Below are 21,037 nucleotides of genomic sequence, written 5' to 3'. Positions count from 1 at the left end.
TTGCAACTCTACAAGTCTGTGATTCTGTGAAAGCCACAGCTCATATGCAAGCCTGTTCCTCTCCCCTTCTATCCAATTCCATAGAGACGAGATTTAGCACTGTTGTATCTTTTAAAGAGACTTGCAGTGTATTGCACTCAAGTTAAAATGAGAGTAGTGACTCAAATTTCCCTGATGGTACATAAAAGCCCCTAGAGAAGCCAGAAATCACGAGACTTGTCATTAAAATGTCAAGGACCCAACATTCACTTTTCTCAAAGGGTATAAAGCTTTGGAATGCTGCTGGGGAAAGTGCTGGGTCAAATGAAATATTCAGCTTTAAGCATCTCTCTCATCATGTCAGGAGGGATCATCATTGTGGAATTTTTAGGAACATGCAAATGAGCAAGGTATTTGATTCCCAGTGGCTTCTTTTCGCAGATCTTTCACAGACCTGCTTTGATAGTTTGCCAGCATGCTCAGCAGGAATTACTTCCAAAAGCAGTCCACCTATGTTACAAACATCCTCCCATACCACCATCTTTATAATCTTGACAGTAGATTGAAGACACATTGCAATAATTACGTGTGTCATTTCTATTTTTGGAAGGGGGGATTTTGTTCCGCTTTCTCGATTACTGAGATTTTCTTCTCCCCACCAAATCCGCAAGCATTGGGTGTACACACATGGGTGGCGCTGTGGTCTAAACCACTGAGACTCTTGGGCTTGCCGATCAGAAGCTCAGCAGTTCGAATCCCCGCAATGGGGTGAGGTCCCATTACTCCTTCCCAGTTCTTGCCAACCTAGCAGTTCAAAAGCACGCCAGTGCAAGTAGATAAATAGGTACTGCTGCAACGGGAAGGTAAACAGTGTTTCCATGCGCTCTGGTTTCCGTCGCAGTGTCCCGTTGCGCCAGGAGCGGTTCAGTCATGCCGGCCACATGACCCGGAAAGCTGTCTGTGGACAAATGCCAGCTCCCTCAGTCTGAAAGTGAGATGAGAGCCTCAACCCCATAGTCAGCTTTGGCTGGACTTAACCGTCCAGGGGTCCTTTACCTTTACCTATGGGTGTATACACATTTGTGCAACGCCATAACCTTCCACTGCAAAGAGGTTCTAGCATTTTGCTCTTTTATAGGTTTGAAGAGAAGGGAGAAATAAGCAGAGTGAGCCACACAACTAAGGCCCAGTAGAGATGAAGACGATGATTAATATGACTCTTCTCATAGGACTCTTTCCGAGGACTGAAGAAGCAGTTAAGTGCTGTAGTGTGTTCAGGCAAGTGGTTCTCACAAGCATGGAGTGGGCCTGTAGGGGGTTGGGGTGGATAAGAGGTTCACAATCCTCTGGCAGGCAGAGTCATTATTATCACATCTCTTCCTGCACATGAATTTATTGTTGTAATCCCCAAAAGAGTTATGATCGTTTGTTAAGTGGCAATTCAAAGGGGTTGGAGCATCTCCCCTATGAGGAAATATTATAACATTTGGGCCTTTTTGGTTTAGGAAAAAAGGCAGCTAAGGGGATACATGGTAGAGATTTATATGATTAGCCATGGTTGTGAGCTCTTTTAGTTCATGCTATTTGCTTCTTTTGTCTGCCTTCAACTTTTATTAATATATTTTTATTGCTTTGTGAACTTGTTTTTAAAACAAAACAGGAGTTTCAAAACTGACAGGTGGGCTATCAAATATTTTATTTAAAAACCAACAACCCTGTATAGAAATTCATGCTCCAGTAGAAACAATTGATCCAGGAATAATGAGTCTGTGCTTTCAGAGAGGAATTTTCTTTCGCAGGAAGTTCTGGATTTAACAAAGTCCAGAATGCCTGGAGTGCTCTCTGCTGGCACCAGGAAGAAAATGCATCTCTGTATGATGTTTCATCCTAAAGGGTATCTCCATGAAAACTTATGCCATAATAAACATACTAGATTTAAAGGTGCCACAAGGCTTTGTTGGTTTTGCTCAAAAACAGTTAATCTTAGCTGTCTACATATGCTGTACTCCAACCATCACACAAACATCCATGTGCACACAAACACACACACCTCCCAGTCTTAATCTGAGAACTTAATCTGAGAAGTTAGTTCCCAGATTCTATTGGAAATAGTTTCTAAATATTCTGAGCCAAGCTTCCACTTCAGAGTTGAAAAACTAATTAACAAAGTGCACACAATAAAAATGAGAATGAAAAAAAAAACTATACAAAATTCTCAAGGCTGCCAAGAAGCAGTTGTTTCAGGAAAACCACATTCCTGCAAAACAAACAGTATCTTTTAAACTACAAGTCCACATAAATAGATGCTACCACTCTGGTGCAACCCAAATATACTAATCTTTTACCTCATGCATCTGATGAAACTGACTCTAGCTCATGCCACATTCAACTGGTCTTTAAGGTGTCACAAGACTTCATTTTTGTCAAATCTAAAGGAAGATTACTTTAAGAACAAAAATCCAACAAGAAGCACTACAAGATTTCAAAACTTCCCTTCTATGTTCTAGTGGTGCTTCTTCCAGAAATCCTCCACTATGTAGCTGAAGGTTTGAGAAGACAGCTCTCAAACTCTCAGGGTTGGTACCTCAGTGGTGGAATGTGCTTAGAAGTCAACTGACATTTCAGTGCCAGGTTTAAACCTTCCTGTTTAGTCAGGTATTCATGGAATGGCTATTCCAGTCTATTGCTGCAACCAGTGTGCTGTGGGCAACCAGACCTCTTTGGGTAGCCTAATAGGACATAATAGGACCAGCTCAACTCCAATCAACTGGCATTATTAGGAGGCATTATGGCCTCTCTACATGGAGATTTATCATCCATCGTATCTACACCTGGATGGGAATGGGTAAAGGTGAAAGTCAGAAAAGTTCATCTAGGCCCTCTTCCCGCCATGGCAAGAGGCAGAGAATATACACAGCCCTGATAAAGCTAGCACCTGCCTGGAGAAGTCTCTTGCATATTGGTGTGTCCAGTTCTGTCATTGCCTGTAATATTTTACACTACACTAGCAGCCAAAAGGAAGGGAGAGGTCTGTACATGTATGTGTAATAAAAGGAGGAAAAAGATCTGTACATGTAAACTCAAAAGCTGAAAATTCAGAATTTTCCCTACCAAAAGTACCTAGTAAAGCAGCAAGACAAGAGGTGCCTGGCTTTTCCCAGGGGACCAAATTGAGACAGCACAACAGAATGGTGAAAGCTCACAAGCCTGGCCACAAAGGTAGCCAGGCTGAACAGGGCATTATGTGATGGAGCAGATGGGCTGGAAGCAGCAGGAGCAGATGGACTGGCAAGACTAAGCCTTGTCCTTCAATTGCAAAGAGAAGAATGCTTTGTGCTTGCTGCTTGAGCAACTCACGGCACTGCCCAGCTGGCCCAGAGCCACCTTCAGCAGCAAGCAGTTCAGCATGGCGGTCAGCTGCAAGAGGCGAGTTTGTATAACTCTGTATGGGTAACAGGCAACCGCAAACTGTATTCAATGGCCAACGTTGTGTTGCTTTTACAGCAGATAAAATGTGCATCCTTTTATTTTGAATAAACTAGCTTAATAGTCAAAGCATGCACACACAAAGTGAATCCTTAACTTACCACAGGAAGTCATTTTCTGCAAGGGATGAAGCCTTGGATGGGTTGTCCCTGCCACTCACTCCACTAGGGAAGATTATGCAAAGGGATGGATGGGGTGGCACCCTGAGTTGAGATAGTAGCCAACCCTCAGTTAACAAGTGCCGCAGCTAACAGAATACTACAGTGGTTCCGCGAGTCTCTTCGTCTTGCGGTTTCTTCGTCTTGCGAAGCACGGCTATTAGCGGCTTAGTGGCTATTAGCGGCTATTAACGGCTTAGCGGCTATTAACGGCTTAGCGGCTTTAAGAAAAAGGAAACAAACTCGCAAGAACTCGCAAGACGTTTCGTCTTGCGAAGCAAGCCCATAAGGAAATTCGTCTTGCGGAACGACTCAAAAAACGGAAAACTTGTCTTGCGCGTTTTTCGTCTTGCGAGGCATTCGTCTTGCGAGGTACCACTGTACTCAAGAACAGCAAGGCACCCATCAAAATAGACTAGAGTAGAAATAAGAACAAAAGCATAGTGGGGGGGGGGGGAGTAAAAACAATCCCAAAGTCCCTGTTGTTCCTGGCAGGTGTATGTCTCAAGAGACAATGGAGTGTGCCTCTGGAGGTGAAGTCAAACCACTCCCTTAGCTGCACATGATGATTGTGATTGTACCAATTGTACAAGATCTACTCTCCCACAATCAACGTGAACCTGAAAATTATTTTACTACTTAAAAACCCACAGACACTACATTACAGGGACCCCTGGATACTTTTGAGCCAGTGTTGAAAGCAAAACTGTTGCAATGGTGATTGCAAATCACCCACAAATGCAGGTGAATCAACAAGATATCCAACCCACTTTGGCAGAAACTCTCAGGACAGATTAACACTAGAACTGAAAAGATTGTGTTGATGGTGATTGCCTTTAGAAGCCCATCTGAGTTCTCTGTGAAGCTCCTGGAATCAGGAAACAATGACCATACACTTCCATGAAATGCATAGAATCTTGGAATTTGCCATGCCGGAGTGTCTCCACTATTGTCTTTCCGTCATGGAAAAGCCTTAGCCAACATAGAAACTATAGAGAACTGGAATGCAGGTTCCAGGTGTTTATTAGGTCAACGAACTGAATGAAACATTGATTTAAAAAACAGAGGCAATCATAATGTTTTGATGGTTATGGCTAAGGCTCATGAGACTTGAGAAAGGACAAGCTCATATGGCTATATGGCTACCATCTAGAAGGAAACCATTCTAACTCCTTATGGATTCATCAGATAATTCTAATTCCAATTAGTTCCAAAGAGCTAAAGTTTAATTTTAAAAAAAGTTTTAACTCATTTGTAGAGACAAATGACCCTAAGAGCTCACTGCTCTTGTCAGTTGCTGAAGAGGGCATGTAACTTCTCCACAGTAGTAGCCCTCAGACTCTTTTAGTTCCTCACATCTCATCTGTTTCGGGGTGTAGGGAGGATGATCTGACAGAGTTAACTTCCAATGACTTCTCCCTTGCTAGATCAATCCAGGGAGCTAAGCCCCTCTTAGCAACCAGGCAGAGCTGAGTTTCTCAACCATGTTGAAGAACTGGCCTTGCAGAAAGGTGGCTCATATCAGGGATGAGTGGACCCTTCAGTTTTACTAGGCTCTGGGAAGGAAGTCATACTGATGTGGGTGCACTTTACTCCCTCCATCCTGGATTCCCGGCAGATCCCTCTGGGTGGTCTGGAACCTGATGGGCCTTACTGACCCTGAGCAGCTCATCCACCACTTTCAACAGGTCTGCCTGCAGCAAGCAAAAACTCCGAACCCTGAGGCAGTCTGGGCTCCCCTTGCCTCCATGGAAGACTCAATTGGCAGAATGGGACTGCTCACTCTTTCACAAGTGGCAAAAACAGAACGTTGACTTCAATTCCTGTAAATTGGGCATTGCTGAGGCGGTAGCTGACTGCTCATTCTACCATCACAACAGAAGCAAAAGCAACAGTGACATTCATCTCTCCCTGCATTGCCCCAGAGGGTAGAGGAAGGAAATACAGGGGGCCAAGGCCCAAGGTGGCTCTGAATGAGAGAAGGACACCCAAGATCTGCTCTGGGAACTAGGCAGGGCGAAATTAAGGGTGAACTTCAATTTAGGATGTCACCAAATTGCATGATTGTGCCTCCTGGAGCGAGAGAGACCAGCCATCTGAGGATCCCCTCCTCCACAGCAGGAAATAGAACTATTGATGCTGTGAGGCATTATGGGAAGAAACCAGACTACCTTTCATATCAAGTTCTTGGCATTTAATTATGAGACAACATTGACTAGTTTCTCTAACTGCTTTCCATTCTTATACTCTCAAGACTTTGCCAATGACTGTACATCATCTGAATTGTGCATGACACGCTTTTAGTCTGTGTTGTAACACAAGGCCCACATATTTATACTCAGTTGCAAAACAGCGAGTGAAGTGTAGGCGGAGGGCACTTGTGCAGTGGAACACAACATGTGTTCATAATAGAAGAGCTCTCTTCAGTCCCATTTGCAATCAAAGCACAAAGGGGAATTGTCTACTTTAAAGATTTTACTTTTATACAGCACTTTCAAGATACTTCATTTTACATCCATCGATACTGAGATACTGAAAAGGCTCAGATGTCTTCTGAATATAGTTTAACTGGAAACATTATTTCTGAAGGAATGTTGAAGATACTCCCATTTTTGTTTACTGTTCCATACCAATATTACGTTGCAACTGACCCTCTAAAACAATAGTCCATATTTTCAGGAAGGCATTCAGTTTACAAAAGAATACTCCATTTGAAAGATTCTTCCTTTTCTAATTTAATAGAAATAACCAAAACAAAGTGGTTTTCAAAACAATTATTTTAAAACTGTTCTAAGTACAACTGCTACACCACATTCCAGAGCATTTAACAAGAAATATTTACAGGCTGCTAAATGTATTAAATAATCATGTAAAGGGGAAAAATGCCTTTATTACACACCAGCCAAAAAACACAGGAACTGAACAATTAGAAACGTTAACTTGTTTTTAAAAAATTAAATATTATTCAGAGAATACATTACCACAGAAACAGCACTTTTTTGAAGAATCAGTAAAGTTAACTATGTGCAAAAAGTACCAGTTTTAATTACCAGAAATAATATTGGGAATGGAACCCTTTGATTTGTAGGTTTACATATAAAATTAAAACAGGCTTTCAATTGCACAAATCTTTATAGACCTGTTATATACATCTTTAATGGTATTTTGAACTGAAGAAATGCCCACATCTGCAGGCCTTTTACAAACATGCATCACCTTCCATTTTGAAATTTATGTTCACACTAAGGGGGATGAGAGGTCTATGTTTGCATTTCTTTGTACAAAGTCACAAATCATGTCAAAAGAAAGCAGCAGCTCCTCAGCTTTAAAGGTACTCAAATAGAAAGGGGCAAACTGCATTTTTAAATTGTAAATCAGTTACTAAGTTAAGAACCAAAACAGCGATTTATCAAAGTTATTTTGATTCAGACACGTTTTAAAAGAAGAGAGAGGGACAAATAGGCAAAAACCACAAAAGCTACAATGGATGGAGTTACTGCACGTGCAACTTTGGAAAGGAAAAGTGATGGCCATATCTGACATCACAAGTCTTATGCATTAGTCTGAAATATGTCTATTTAAATTGTGGCATATAAAGTTTTTAAAAAAGTACCTCCGTTATTTACTCAAACACCTACTTTTTAAAAAAATATGTTAACTTTTCCCCAATTTTTAAAATAAAATGCCACACTATTAACTGCACACTTTATTATTTTTTTAAAAGCTAGACTTGGGTGATACACATACAAACTCTCCTATAAAACCACTACCCAAAGGAAAAGGATTCCTGCCATGCTAAAGAGGCAACAGACAAAGCAGTCTTATTGCTTTTTCCTAGGAAAAGGAGGAAAAAACGGAAAAAAGAAAAAGCCTACAACCAGTACATTACATACTCAACTTCAACATACTGTTGCCATTACCTACACTTCAATAGGACTGGCGAAGGAAACTAAGTTATACAACAGAATGGCAAATTGGGGTGATTTGTTAAAAAATATTGGTTGTTGCAGTGGCTTGCAGAAATGTTTATAAAACATTCCACTTATCTATCCAGTGCTCAGTATGCCGACAGTCAATGCCACATCAAGTAGTATTAATGGGAATCTTTTCACATGAAAAAAAGGCTATCTACATTTAACAGCATTTCTACTTTTAAAAGCTAGCGCGGGGAAACACCCTTTTTTGGATAGTAATTCAGCCTTAATAGTAAATGGTAGGACACTTAATTCCAGGGCACAGTTAAGTAAGACCTGAACATACTTAGCTGGTTAAACTAACACTAATTACTAGTAATTACATGGCAGGGGACCTGCTGAGGTAATTGAGAAGTCCACAGTCAGCACGCTGCATACTTGTCGTCCTTCCTGTTTCAAAGCAAACTGCCTTTTTTCTTCTTTGGATTAACTTAAACTTTCAGAACATATACAACCAACAGGAGAGATTTGAATTATTATTATTATTATTTTACAGGAACGTTTAAAATCAGAGCGCAAGAGTCAAATTAAGTGACAAGAGTATCTTGGGACCATTTGGAACCATAATACACTTAAGTTATATTGTAATTATGCAGCACAGGTAAATCCATATCGCATGCAAGGGAAGCTCCACTATCCATTTCAAACCAGATACAAAAGTGTGCTCTCAATTCCAGTATAGCTCAGTTATTGCACAAACATTCATGGACTGCCAATTGCAGGTTGATCTTGAATGCACATTAAACATACAAGGTGGCAGAAAATTTACTCTGACTGAACAAATCTTGCGAACACTAAGAAAAGTACACAATCTAAAAATGGGGCACGAAACGTATTTGTCTATTTCCTACCTTCAGGAATACATCCTAGTGATTTGTAAAATTTGTGTAGAACTTTCTGATCTACTACATTCCAAGCAGATAATCAAAGGGAAAGAGCAACCCAAAAACCAACGTGTATGAAAAAAGCTATTTATTCATTCTTTTGTAAATAATAAATCCTTAGAACTGCAAAACACTACCATTCTCTACCTGCACTGAACTTTGCAAAGTTGCAAGACTGCAAAAAAGTCAAACGATTGCCATATGCCACCAGCACCAGCAAAGCAGGTCCCTGTATATAGTTTAGTTACATTCCTCAAAAGAACGGGTCTTCTACTTTTACATGTAGCATGGAAATGTGGGTGATTAGCCTAAGAGATCTGAAAAGAAAGTATGCTGACAAAATTGCAGCTTTCAGGTAATATGGAAAGCCAGGTTGTCAAAATGTTCTTCAAAGTACAGGAAAAATATAGATGCCATGGAAACTACAAAATACATAAATTTTAAGATTCATGGTGCATATTCCATTGCAAATTGGAACGCTAGAAAATATAGTATATGTTATTAAGCACTTTGCTCTATACTGCCTTACTGACATGCAGCGGTTTTACCAAAATGTCAGTTAAAAGCACATCTACTAAACTTGTGGGAGCTTGTGAGAAAGTCAACACATTAACAGATGGAACAAGCTCTCACTTTTTACATATTATCACTTCAACTGAGCATAGATGGTAACATTCAAGCCCATCTGTGCCGGTTTTTTCCACATAAGAACTTCCTTGCTCCATGATTCTGTTCCCATATTTGTGTGTGTGTGGTAGGTGACCCAATGTACTGAAAAACATGACAGCCCAGTTTCAATGTTACCCTCGATGCATGGAAAAGACTTCATCCTAGGACTTGCTTCTACTGTTACAGCTGACCTTCCATCAGGAAAAGGAATGTTTGACCAAGTTATTAAAGAGGGCAATGATAATTATATTCAGATACAGACAATTTAGAATTAGTTAGGCAAAAACCTTTAGAAATCACCTTGTAAATCCAAAAATTCTGTTGGATGCTCCTACTTTAAATGCAATGTTAATAATGATCCAAAAAAGTGAATCAAAGCCATAAAGTATCTTTTAACTACTTTCCCCAGTTACAGATCCAGTTACATCCTGTCTGCACACAGAATATGAAAACACACATTTTTATTAAAATTCTCTGCATCAATGAGACAACACATTGTGCAACAGAATCTATTCATCAATTCCTTTATATGTTGTGAACCATTTCCCATGATGAATTTACTCAGTGTTACAGCAATTTACATTTTGGTCACCATTGTATGGTCTGCATTTTTGAAACTGTCGTAAAAATATGCCATACAGGAGCAGGGCCATAGCTAGGGGATGGTGAGGTGGACCCCCGCCAGGGGCGCAGGCGAGGGGGGGTGTAAAATTGGCTGCTAAGACCCTCCGCTGGGCACCCTGTCCAGCCAGCGCTCCCTGCCCGAAGCCCAGGCAGGGCGGGGAAGAGGGTGCGCTGGGCAGCAGCTGCTCTCAGCTGCCCCCTTGCCCCTCCTGGCAGCTGGGCAGTCTGGCGGGGGAGCCTGCGCATGCCTCAAGCGCCCCATCCCATTTGGCCATGAGGCGCTGGCTCTGCCTCTCCCGGACCTCACTCAGGGTCATGGCTGTGAAGGTCCACCAGCCTCAGCCCCTGACACTGCCTGGCCCACCTCACTGCCTGCGCCCCTGCCTCTCTGGGCACGGGGGAGAGCAGTCAACTTCAAAGCCTGCCTACTCCAGAGTCATTTCTCTCTCCTTTCACACACCCTCCCTCAAGGGTGCCAACTTGAATAAAATATATGGGGGGGGCAGGTAAAATCGACGGAGCACGCACACACTAACTTGATGACAGTGCTCATTAACTTGGGGGGGACCTCCTCAAATATTTTAAGGGGGGTCAAGGAAGCTTGGCCCCAAGGAGTTGGCTCCCATGCCCTTCTCCCTATTAAAGTGGGGTGCTCTCCACTTTATGTGATTTCACTTATGCAGGCAGGGGCCCGGAACATAACCTGTGCATAAGTAGGGAGATGGCTATATACTGTCATCTAGGTCAGCCTTCCCATCTTGGTGTCCTCCTTCAATCAGAATTAATTACAAAAAAGAATGGGTACAGGGTTGGGGTTGGAGGAGAGGCAGAAAGAAGAGCTAATTTGTTTGTGGCTAGGGAGCGCAATCTGGACGGTTCTGCCGGGGTGCAAGATCACCTAATTACGGCTCTGTACGAGGGCTTGAAATTGTATCCTCTGGTGCTGTTCAATACAGACCAGATAGGGAATTTTACCTGTTTGACAAAAGATTACAATAACACAGCAATATTTCTGCTCTTGGTGTTTCTAGTGAGGCAGAACTGAAGAGCTTGCTTACATGCAGATTACCACAACTGGGGCTGGCCCATTTTCGTCACCTACCCAGAAATCACTTGTCTGATACACTGGTCCATGCAAATTTTCTGTTTTAAGGGTGAACAACTAACTCTGTCTCAATAGACTCTTTTCTTCCACATGTCATTTAAGCTGCTTCTGAAGAAAACTCTGAGTAGCTCTAACGGAATAATAAAAGAACGTCAAACTAGGAACTCAGTTTTAGAAATAAACAACATATTACAAATCTGTTCTTGATTAGGAACATTAGTAAGAATACATATTAGCTTAAAAACAGACAAGCAAATGTTGCTGTCTGAAAGGATTTACAATATCACTATTTACAAATAAGACAGAGTGAATACAGAAAATTTTACACATTTGGTAGTTGACAAAGTTACTGTTTGCTGATAGTGGTCTATCAGAAACTGATATTAAGGAAGACTGGACAGTCACCAACTATTAACTTCATGGTCTAATTCTGATATTATTAGGATCTATATAACCAGTATTGCAGCCAACATCCTGCCTTTCAAGGGAAGAAAAATAGGATTAATAAACTCCAAGAGGATACTCACTTAAGTATTCTGTGCATAGGACTTCCACTCAAGACCACGAAAAGCATTAACTGCAACCATACTTAATGAAGCACATATGAAGAACTTGCACTCCTGCATTCTCCAATTCAAAATGTTTTAATGATCAAGTCACGATACTTCTATACACAGTCAGTTAAAAGAAAGCAGAACCCAGCTATTTGACCCAACGCAGAATATGATACTCGCAATACCACTTAGATGAGACGATGAATAAAAACAATCCAATTCACACCTAGGGTTGCATGAAGAGGATCTTGAGGAAGGTTTCTTGCAGTTTAAACTGCTGCCTAGCATGGAAGCAAACATGACTGCCTTGGTCCAGTCTTTCAAAAATGGTTACTAAGTAGTGACAAGAGTTCACTGTTCATACAAATGTTGTGATATAAAACTCATCCCACACACAAATCTGAGAAATGAGGGAGTATTCTCAAGTGAAAAATGAAAATTCAAACACTAAAAACAAAAAAACCGGAACAGAAGTTGAAAGCTCCCCCCCCCTTTTTGACAAGTATGTTTCTGTACAAATGCTTTTTGTATTCTAATACTGTCTGAACACTATCAGCTTCAATAAGATGGCCACTGAAGGCAAGATAATATTCCAGGAACACTTAAATATGTTTTTCTTTTTACAATAGTTTAGGTCCGTTTTAATCAGGTTACTTTATATGCACCGGTCTCTCATCTGATTTTAGACGTTTTCTACGCGGCTGTATAAAATCTTCATCGGAGTCATCTGTTATTTCAGCATCGTCCTCTTCTTGCTCAAATTCAGGTAAAGGCTGGAAGGTCCTGTCTGGGTAGATCTCTGTAAGTTTATCTTCAAAGTATAACGCAACTGCCTTCCCTGCCTGTGCTACTTCTGAATCACCCTGAAAAGTAAAAAGATAGTAACACATCACCCATTGGTAATGCACATCCCTTCAGCAAGTGAGCATGGTCTGAAACGCTTACCTTAAAATTAATTTCTTGTGTTTCTGCATAAACTTGAACAACTTTCATCATCTAAAAAGGATACCAGAGTCAAAAAAAAGGAAATTATAATCCCTTCTAAAGTCATGAGACCGCACAGGATTGGATGACTAAAGTCAACCATACCAATTTATTTTTAAAATTCAGTGATGTAGAGGTGACTCTCTTCATGAGGTGTTACTGCATTTGCAGTACACGAATCCTAAGCAAGTTATGTTACTGCAGAAACTGATACCAAGCACAGAAGACCAGTATTGTTTGACTCACAGAAAATTTATTCAGCAAACTGATGTGAGAGCTGTGACGTGGAAGTTCAGCAGTCATCTCTTTCATCCAAGTGCCTGAAAATGTCTCCTAAAAAATGGCCTAAGTGATGTGATATTTTTCTGTTGGGTCTTTGTCCACTTTGATGAACAAAATGTAACCACACATAGAAAGTAGTCCTGAACATTTGAGATCATACTGCCGCAATAAAAGAGGCAGACATCCTCATTGCTGTAGTTTCCTTCTGTAGCTGTAACTATTCACCCTTAAGAGCTGAAGCATTTTCCTTCCATAGCAAATGATTCAACTATTCCTTAACATCAGTATGCTCTGAGACACACAGCTCTTCCACCTCACTTGTTTAGCTCAGTTAAAAAGGTCAATTCCCAACTGGTTTCAAGAAGTCTACCATGTGTAGTGACTCATACCCTTTTTGGCTTTACACTTTTATTGTTGTCTTGAAATAGAAAGCACAGGCTACTTGAATGCACCATGAAACAAGTGAAATTATAAACTGTAGAACACCATCAAGATCTGTCTCATTCCCTGCATGTCCACAAACAGTGTATGGTCACACATCGCAGAAGTTTCTAAATTTAGTTTTTTAAGGATTAGTTTTAAGTGTGGAAACTATGGGTGACATCCAACTTAGCATGAGTAGAGATATCTGCTCACACAACTGGGCTTCTCCTTCCTTTCCTCACCGCTTACAGCCTCTGCTTTCCTGCTCCGGAAGGTTGGGCGTAAGAGAAAACAGAAGTCTTCTTGCACAAGTGAATTTCTATTGCACGAGCAGGTAGGCATCTTTAAATGTCTTCCTATGCCAAAATGACCTCCCATGTCCATATTAAGTATTTCCCTATCCATTGTTTTATTATTTTTATATTATTTTATGAATTACCCCATTATGTAGTTTATAAGTCACATTTTTGTAGGATGCGTGTGTAACAACTTTATGCTTCAGTCTGAGAGTACCGTACTTTAGAAAGTACCATCTATGAAATGCCACATTCCAGACATGCACAATCATAGATGTTTTGTATTATTTATATTATATTAATGGATTTTTTGAACTGACATGCAACAGTAAAATGGGCACTCAAGTCATGTTATTAGCTGGCAGCTGAAAAAATAATGAAGCCCAGCAGATTACCTTGTAAGATGAAGGGTCTTCCCAAAATAATTTGGTTTTGTGTGTAAAAATATCTGAGGGAGGTTTAGAACAGCACTGCAGGATCAGACAAATGATCCATCTAGTCCGTATCTGGTCCTAAGAATAGCTAGTCAGATGTTTTAAGGTGCAAGTAAATAAGACATGGAGGCAACAGCACTCCTCGGCTGCATATTCTCAGACTTTAGTATTTAAAAATATACTGTTCCTAAACATGGAAGCTCCATCCAGCTATGTTGGCTGATCAATGGCTAACCATGAATGTCTAAACCTTTCACACTTTTATTTAAGGTTTATTTACTCTGCACCACCACTTCCCCAAACTGTTTACAGTTCACTTACAAGAGTTTATGTTTTAATGAAACAAATAATTTATATGGATATAATATATAAGTGGATATAATTGATTTAATTTATAAGTAAGATTACTTCTAGTTGTAATGGCTTGTTTTGTTTTCCACTGCTTTTACAGCTTTGCAGTTATCCCGTTAAGTGATTCCCTCAAGGAACTTGTCTGGGATAGTTTTATCATTTGGGTCTGCTCAGTTCAGACAATAATGTGCCAGCATAGGAAGGTTTGATCTACAGAAAACACAAGCAATCTTCAATCAAAACTTGCAATATATTTAGACAATACACAGATATTAGTCTCTTCCAGACATGATTTGAGCCATCCAAATACCAATTTCACTAACATGAAATCTGAAAATATGAGAAGCCAAGGAATTGTCTACAGATCACAGAGTAGACTGTATGTGAGTGGGCTATCCAAAACTTAAAACAATGAAAAAAGCCTATATGCATACATTAATATGCAAATAAGCACCACTCTGTAATCTGTCTACTATAAGGTAGGTTGACAGATCACATGAATAGGTATTTATATGCTTTGAACCCATCACAGTAAATGTTCTATGCACAATTGGGGAAGAGCTCAAGACTCAGTTCTGTGCCCAACCATGTAAACATACAACCTATAGAGTGGGAGCCCTACATAAATGAACCACAAGTCTAGAACTCCTACAGCAGCTGTAACTAAAGTCTACGTGGAAAAGGTGCAAGGTGGAATGAGCTTCGCATATTAACCAGAATGATTCTGCAGATTGGAAGTTAACATACTTCATTAAACCTTTCACAGTTCTTGAAGATCAGCCGAACATCTGCCACAAAATCTTCAGGTGTCTGGTAGTGCTGGGAATGTTTCTTCTGCAGTTTCTTCTTCACTGTAGATAAATCCATTGGTTTCTTTATTATTTTATAGTAATTTGGTATCTGTTGAGAAAAGATGGAGGGAGTCACAAAAGTCAAAGTAAAGTGTATATCCAATGTGGTGATATTTCATTTATGCAACAGTGAAATATTCCCAGAGAGAGAGAGAGAGAGAGAGAGAGAGAGAGAGAGAGAGAGAGAGAGAGCGTGATAGATTCATTCTCTCTTTCTTCTGAGAAAACATGTGATAAAAAAAAAATTAGTGGCCATCATGAGCTCTCTGGTTCAGTCAACTATCTTCATCCAAATGACTTTGTGAACAGATAAAACTACTCAAAAGACTGGCCAACAAAATAATAATCACACTGATTTTAGTCCAAGTTTCATTATGACAATTTTGTCTGTCAATTGCTGGTTATTTCACATTCTATCATTTCCATGGTAAAATGCATGAAGTCACTCACCGAGGCTGGGACTGGCTCTTGGAATTCAATGCTCAGCTCGTGGCAATACAAGTAAAGCAGGAGGCGCTCACATTTCTTGCAGAGAGAAAAAAAAAACAGTAAATAATCATTCATTCATTCATTCATTTGCTTATGTAACAAAATTGATATATTACTTGATTGCAATAAAACCTATTGAACTGTTTGCAAGAGATCTTCCAAAAGAAGTAATTCCAAAAGGCAGCATTTCAGTTAATGTATAAGTTACAGGGGAATAGTCCATATAAAGGATTCTCTAAGCCCAACAACTGAAACAAATAAACCTCCTACTCTGCAGTAGCCTCACTAACTTCAACAAGACTACCTGGAACAAGTGTAGCCTGTGGTTAAGATTCAAAGAACCAGGCTACTAATTCCATGTGCCAAAGGGGTTTTTGGATTTATTTCCCGAACCAGCAGTACTACATGCCAAAACCTTTGGCGCTGCAGGAAGTTTTGACAGCAGTTTGATACAGCATGAAGAATGTATTCTAAGCAACAAAAAGAGCCCACTACATTAGAACAAGCTCTTGAGCTCCTGACTAGCCTGATACTTCAGGGAAGCACACAATCCAAGCGCCATGTAGACAACCCAACCTTTTCGCCTCCACAAAGCTAGTGCTCAGGTTATTTACTGCCTCTGAATGTAGAAGCATTCTTCCTAGCTAAAAGCCACTGACAGATCTATCATCCAAAAAATGTAATTCTTTCTAAAAGTTGCATATGCTATTCACAACACCCAGTGCAACATCTAAGGCACTGCCTGAAATATTCTGCCCATCCTGAACCTACCACACATTGTTTTATGTTATTAAATGCATTAAATTTATCAATGACATTCAATGACATCAAGTTCTGAGTTTGAGTGAATCATTTCTCTATTTTTTCCTCTCCCTCTAGTCATAATTTTAGAAACCTTCATCATGCATCCAACCAACTTTAAGTTTAAAAAAATCAACTATTTAAGCCTTTCTTAAGAGAAAGTCCCCTTGATAGTTTTGCCTCTGGGGTTTTGTTTTTTTATGGGAAACTGGTTCACAGACTGCACCTTCACTTGCGAGAAGGTGTCACAACCTTCTGTTGCATCCTCTTCTCAGAATGTACCGTATTTTTTGCACCATAACACTCACTTTTTTCCTCCTAAAAAGTAAGGGGAAATGTCTGTGCGTATTATGGAGGGAATGCCTACGGGTGGCATGCCTACAGATATTCCTCCTCTAAAAACTATGTGCGTGTTATGGTCGGGTGCGTGTTATAGAGCTAAAAATACGGTACTTTGCTAAACCCATTTCAGTTAATTCTATGGAGGAAACTAAACCAGTTGTTCAAGACCATTGATGTAAAAAACTTTTAGTAAAAAAGCCATTGTCACAGGTGGCAATATTATTTATTGTTTATAGAGTGATTATTTTACTTATTTTACAATTTCTATACCTGCTTTCTACCCCTCCCCCCAAAAAAGGTACAAAAAGCATGCAAACAGCTATCAATGAAATATAGCATCAATGAAAATCAAACCATAAGCATTCTAACTGCTACAAATTGCCAAAGCCAGAGGATACAGCACCAGCTGTGAGCAGCTCTCTCTGCAGCCACCAACTGCCATTACTGAAACCTACAGAGAGAGACAGAAGCAACAGCTTCATTGTGCTTCTAGCTCCATTGGGGTCCCTTCCAACTCTACAATTCTATGGTTCCATTACATGCTGAATTACTGCCTATCATAGAGATGTGAACAGCTTTGGAAAACAGAAAGTAAAGACAGTCTAATCATACCTAAAAGGAAGTGTTCAAAATTCCCAAATCTTTTCATCATTAGAGGACAAGTTTCACAGACTGAGACAAGGGGGCCATCTAAGGAGGGAGCTGAAGCCAAGGTGGGAACTATACTGGTCGAAAAGGACAGCTCTTTGGATCACAGGTGAAAGGGTAAAAAAGGAAGATCATGAGGGGCACAGACTAGAAGCATTGCAAGAGGATTGTACTATAAATCATTTGGAAGAGCACTGAAGCTAAATTATCCTATGCACATGAAAGTAAGCCATCTTTTGTAAGCCATCATAGGAAAGCTGTGCCCTGAAGGAAGCCAGTATGTTCAGTCATTCAATCAATCAATCAATCAATCAATCAATCAGAATGGAAACAAAAGTCAATTCTAGGAAAAACCCTTTTCTCCAAGTGAAAATGTCACATTTTCAATCCATTCTAGTCATCTGGATTATTTGGAGTCTAGTAGTCTAGATGATTTCTGATCTCTTGTTCATGATGCGAAAGCTCAAACAATTAGAGTAGACCCCCAACATAGCCATAAATATTAAAACCAACTGCCATTTAAAAACTGGACTATCTCCAATAATAATTTCATTTCTAACCCTGCTATAGCAACATGCACCCACTTACTAATTAAAATATAGATATATAGTAAAGTTACCCATGTAAATGAAAGTATAAACTAAGTCAAGAGACCACAGCAGAAGAAAAGCCAAGAGCATTTAGTTAAGAACAGTTCCAAAACAAGATAAATGCATTATCCGTAACCTACCCTTTGGTCCACAGGACTCAAACCTTGTGCAGTTTTCCCCTTCTTACTATGTTGTAAGTTGTCACAGTCATATTCCACTTCGGGTTTGCTAAGATCACGGCAAAATGTACATATCCAGTCTCCACTAAAATGGGGAAAATATAGTTCAGAAATTCAGGCATTTTTTTGTACTAGTGTGCTGAAAAATCTACAGGTAGAAAATCCATTTTTTTGTAATTAGAATAAATTATATTATGCACAGGTCCTATATGGTTGCCCTGTTTGCACATTTTCCAGGCAGGAATTACATTCTTCCTACATATATCCTATTTCTTCAAGAAATGGGAAAGAGGCACTGGGAAGACCTGGCATGTTCAGGGATTGAAGCCAACAGGAAAGTTTCATGGAGCCCAAAGGCTCTAGACTGAACAGGTTCCTATTCTTGTCTAACACTGACATTTAACCTCGCCTTGATCCATGTGCAGAGGACAAAAGTGCTACCAATCCTTCCTCTGTCCCCAGAAATTACACAGCCCATCAGTTGCCCTACAAAGCGCCTCCAACTGGTAGGAGCTGATAGGTAGGGAAAGACAGTGACTTGATCTTTTACCGGCAGGTTCCAAACCCAATCCAGGTGGATCCCACCACTGCCTCCTGTTGAAACCTAGAAACAGATCTCTTCATACTTGTCCTCCTTACTAGACCCAGAATCATGCCTGCTTGGCCCAGCCCAGATGCCACAAACATGTGGTGCATAGCAAACACCGAGGCAAATGCAGCCTCCTCAAATTTGCCACCCCGATAGGCAGTTACTGGATGGTTGTCCATGAAGGAATACAGCCCTAGGGCTGAAAAAGGCTTCCCATCCCTGCTGTTGGCTGACAGAAGATAGCTGATGCTGCTATCTCACTGTGACTAACTCAATGTTCCTGTATGTTTTCATACCTTGGGAAGCTGAGGAGAGTGGGTACATGACATGTGAGGTGGAAAACTTTTGGGCACTTTTCGCAACATAACAGGTCTCCTCCATTTTGGCACACAGCACACCAGTCTTCATTGGGATCTTCATCTTTGTTGTTGCCTTCTCCTCCAGATCTAGCTGATCGATGCATGAGGCCACGCACTGGGGACTTGCCATTTACAAGACTGTGTCCAGACTGTTTGCAGCTTTCACTCAAGTCCGCTGGTTCAGTTTTAACATGGTTTTCTATACTTCCCAGTGCTTCCAATTCACTCTCCAAATGCAAGTTTGTGGAAAGTGGTGGAGTCAAGCTGCTCTCAGGACTGCTAAGCTGAAATAAAAGCAAAAGATTAAAATCTATGAGAAATTGCCTTGGGTAGGAGACTGCTGCCCTTTCCACCTTCCATTCTCTGCTCCCCACCCCCTTCAGCTCCTGCCTACCTTCTTTATTATAACATAGGCAATCTAATCTGTCCTCCATGTCTCTCAAACCTGTACTGGTAGGAGTTTTTTTCCAATTGGCAAATTGGCACCGGCCTCTTGGTTTTTTTCGCCTACCTTGTAGCAACCGTCACAACTTTGGTGGTATTTGGCGGTTAGGCATTGGAATGTGTTGTTGCTGTTTGGGAGGGTAAGGTGTGGCCATTGCCTACCCCTTCAATTTTGGGTATTCCGTTAAAGGAATCCGGCAGTCGTGGATCCCGTCCGATGCCTGTGTAGCGGGGGGCCATGGCACGACCCTCGGTGACATCAGGGGAGAGCTTATAGTTGTATTAGCATCAACAGGCTCCTCCGACTGGTGGTTAACCCCTCTTCAGACTCACCCCTCTCTGAGTGGGAGGAGTCCAATTTTCCGTGGTCCAATGCCTAAGCCAATACCTTCTCACATGCTGTAATCAATAAAGTTGTGGCCTTTTCTTGCCCATTAACCTAATATACCGTGTCCACGTGTTTTTATTCCCCAAGTGGGGATCGGGTCCTCGAATCACAAGTCACAGTTACATTTTTTTCTTTGAATGATTTGTACATCTTACTGACCTTTTACAGTTGCATTCTCAAAAATTGATAAAACATTTTTTTAAAAAGATGAAGCTGGGGTAGACTGTAAACAAAGAATTTCAACAAAAGGGAAATGTCAACATGCACATGCGTGTGCAGACAATTCTCAGACAAGTTGTACAGTTTTCAGTGCACTACATCTGGTAAATATTTTAACAAGCTTAAAATATTTTGAAATAGGAGGCCTGTTTTGAATTGTGCAAGGGGATGGGAACCCAGCAATACTGGCTCTACACAATTCCTATGGAAACTAGGTACTGTATTGCTTGCTTCCTCTGTGCCAGAAATTACTAATTTTGAAGGGTCATCTCTGACGTGGCAAATCTGTTTCAAACTAGTCCCATGTGAAACTCTCCAAATAACTCCTGAGTTAGAAAATGAGCATTGGAATGACTACATGCCTACTTTTTCTATAACGTATTATAAAAAATCTAATAGTATCATCACTCTTGGCCACAGAAAAGTGGCATTGTAACCTACTGCACAATAACAGCTGAGGAGGGGGAGGGAAGCAGTGACCCTCATGGTGTTGGGAAGCCAGGAGAGCAACTGAGCCCCACCTGTATCACCTCACTGGCCAATACTGCAATGTAGGGAGAGAGAGAATTGGGCAAGCCCTAAGGGGGCGGGCTTGGGAAGTAACACAACTTTTCTAAAACAATAAAATATAAATGCCCTCAGTTCTCTTTGCTGATAGTTTGTATGATAAATTGTACAACATACAAATAGATTTTTACCATGCAAGCGCTCCTCCTGCCATCCTCTGTTTTTTCTTGCTTCACTGGTCCCGAGTAACTGCATACCTCTTCTTCTGTGCCTGGCTCCTGTTTAACTTTCACATGTTCAGTCTTGAAACTAATATTGTTCTTTTCCACAGTTCGGCCTGATGAGCCACAGCTGGAAAGCAAAGAGATTAAGGACACATTTTAAATTGCACTTCAAAATGCTAGAACTAAAATAATTAAAAAATCCAT

General features: G+C 40.6%; 2 protein-coding genes across 8 annotated transcripts in view; both read right to left on the bottom strand.

The window, feature by feature from the left end:
* The window catches only part of BCAS2 (BCAS2 pre-mRNA processing factor), a 203,184-nt gene that overhangs the window by 123,428 nt on the left and 58,719 nt on the right, over positions 1 to 21,037 (bottom strand). The window lies entirely within an intron of this gene.
* Positions 10,971 to 21,037, bottom strand: part of TRIM33 (tripartite motif containing 33) — a 53,571-nt gene continuing 43,504 nt past the window's right edge. For 5 of the 7 annotated variants that reach the window (XM_081194666.1, XM_081194667.1, XM_081194668.1 and 2 more), the window contains 7 exons: positions 20,801 to 20,960; positions 18,989 to 19,335; positions 18,065 to 18,188; positions 15,505 to 15,579; positions 14,951 to 15,103; positions 12,379 to 12,429; positions 10,971 to 12,296 (listed from right to left, as the gene is read on the bottom strand). In XM_081194666.1, coding sequence (XP_081050792.1) covers positions 12,084 to 12,296; positions 12,379 to 12,429; positions 14,951 to 15,103; positions 15,505 to 15,579; positions 18,065 to 18,188; positions 18,989 to 19,335; positions 20,801 to 20,960 — 1,123 coding nt within the window. In that variant the 3' untranslated portion in view covers positions 10,971 to 12,083. The remainder of the gene's footprint in view (positions 12,297 to 12,378; positions 12,430 to 14,950; positions 15,104 to 15,504; positions 15,580 to 18,064; positions 18,189 to 18,988; positions 19,336 to 20,800; positions 20,961 to 21,037) is intronic. The other 2 variants (XM_081194669.1, XM_081194672.1) reach the window with 1 other exon arrangement.

Source organism: Podarcis bocagei, assembly GCF_964188305.1.
Source record: "Podarcis bocagei genome assembly, chromosome: 5".
Lineage (NCBI taxonomy): Eukaryota > Metazoa > Chordata > Lepidosauria > Squamata > Lacertidae > Podarcis > Podarcis bocagei.
The sequence above is the reverse complement of the archived record's forward strand: the minus strand, read 5'-3'. Positions and strand labels throughout refer to the sequence as shown.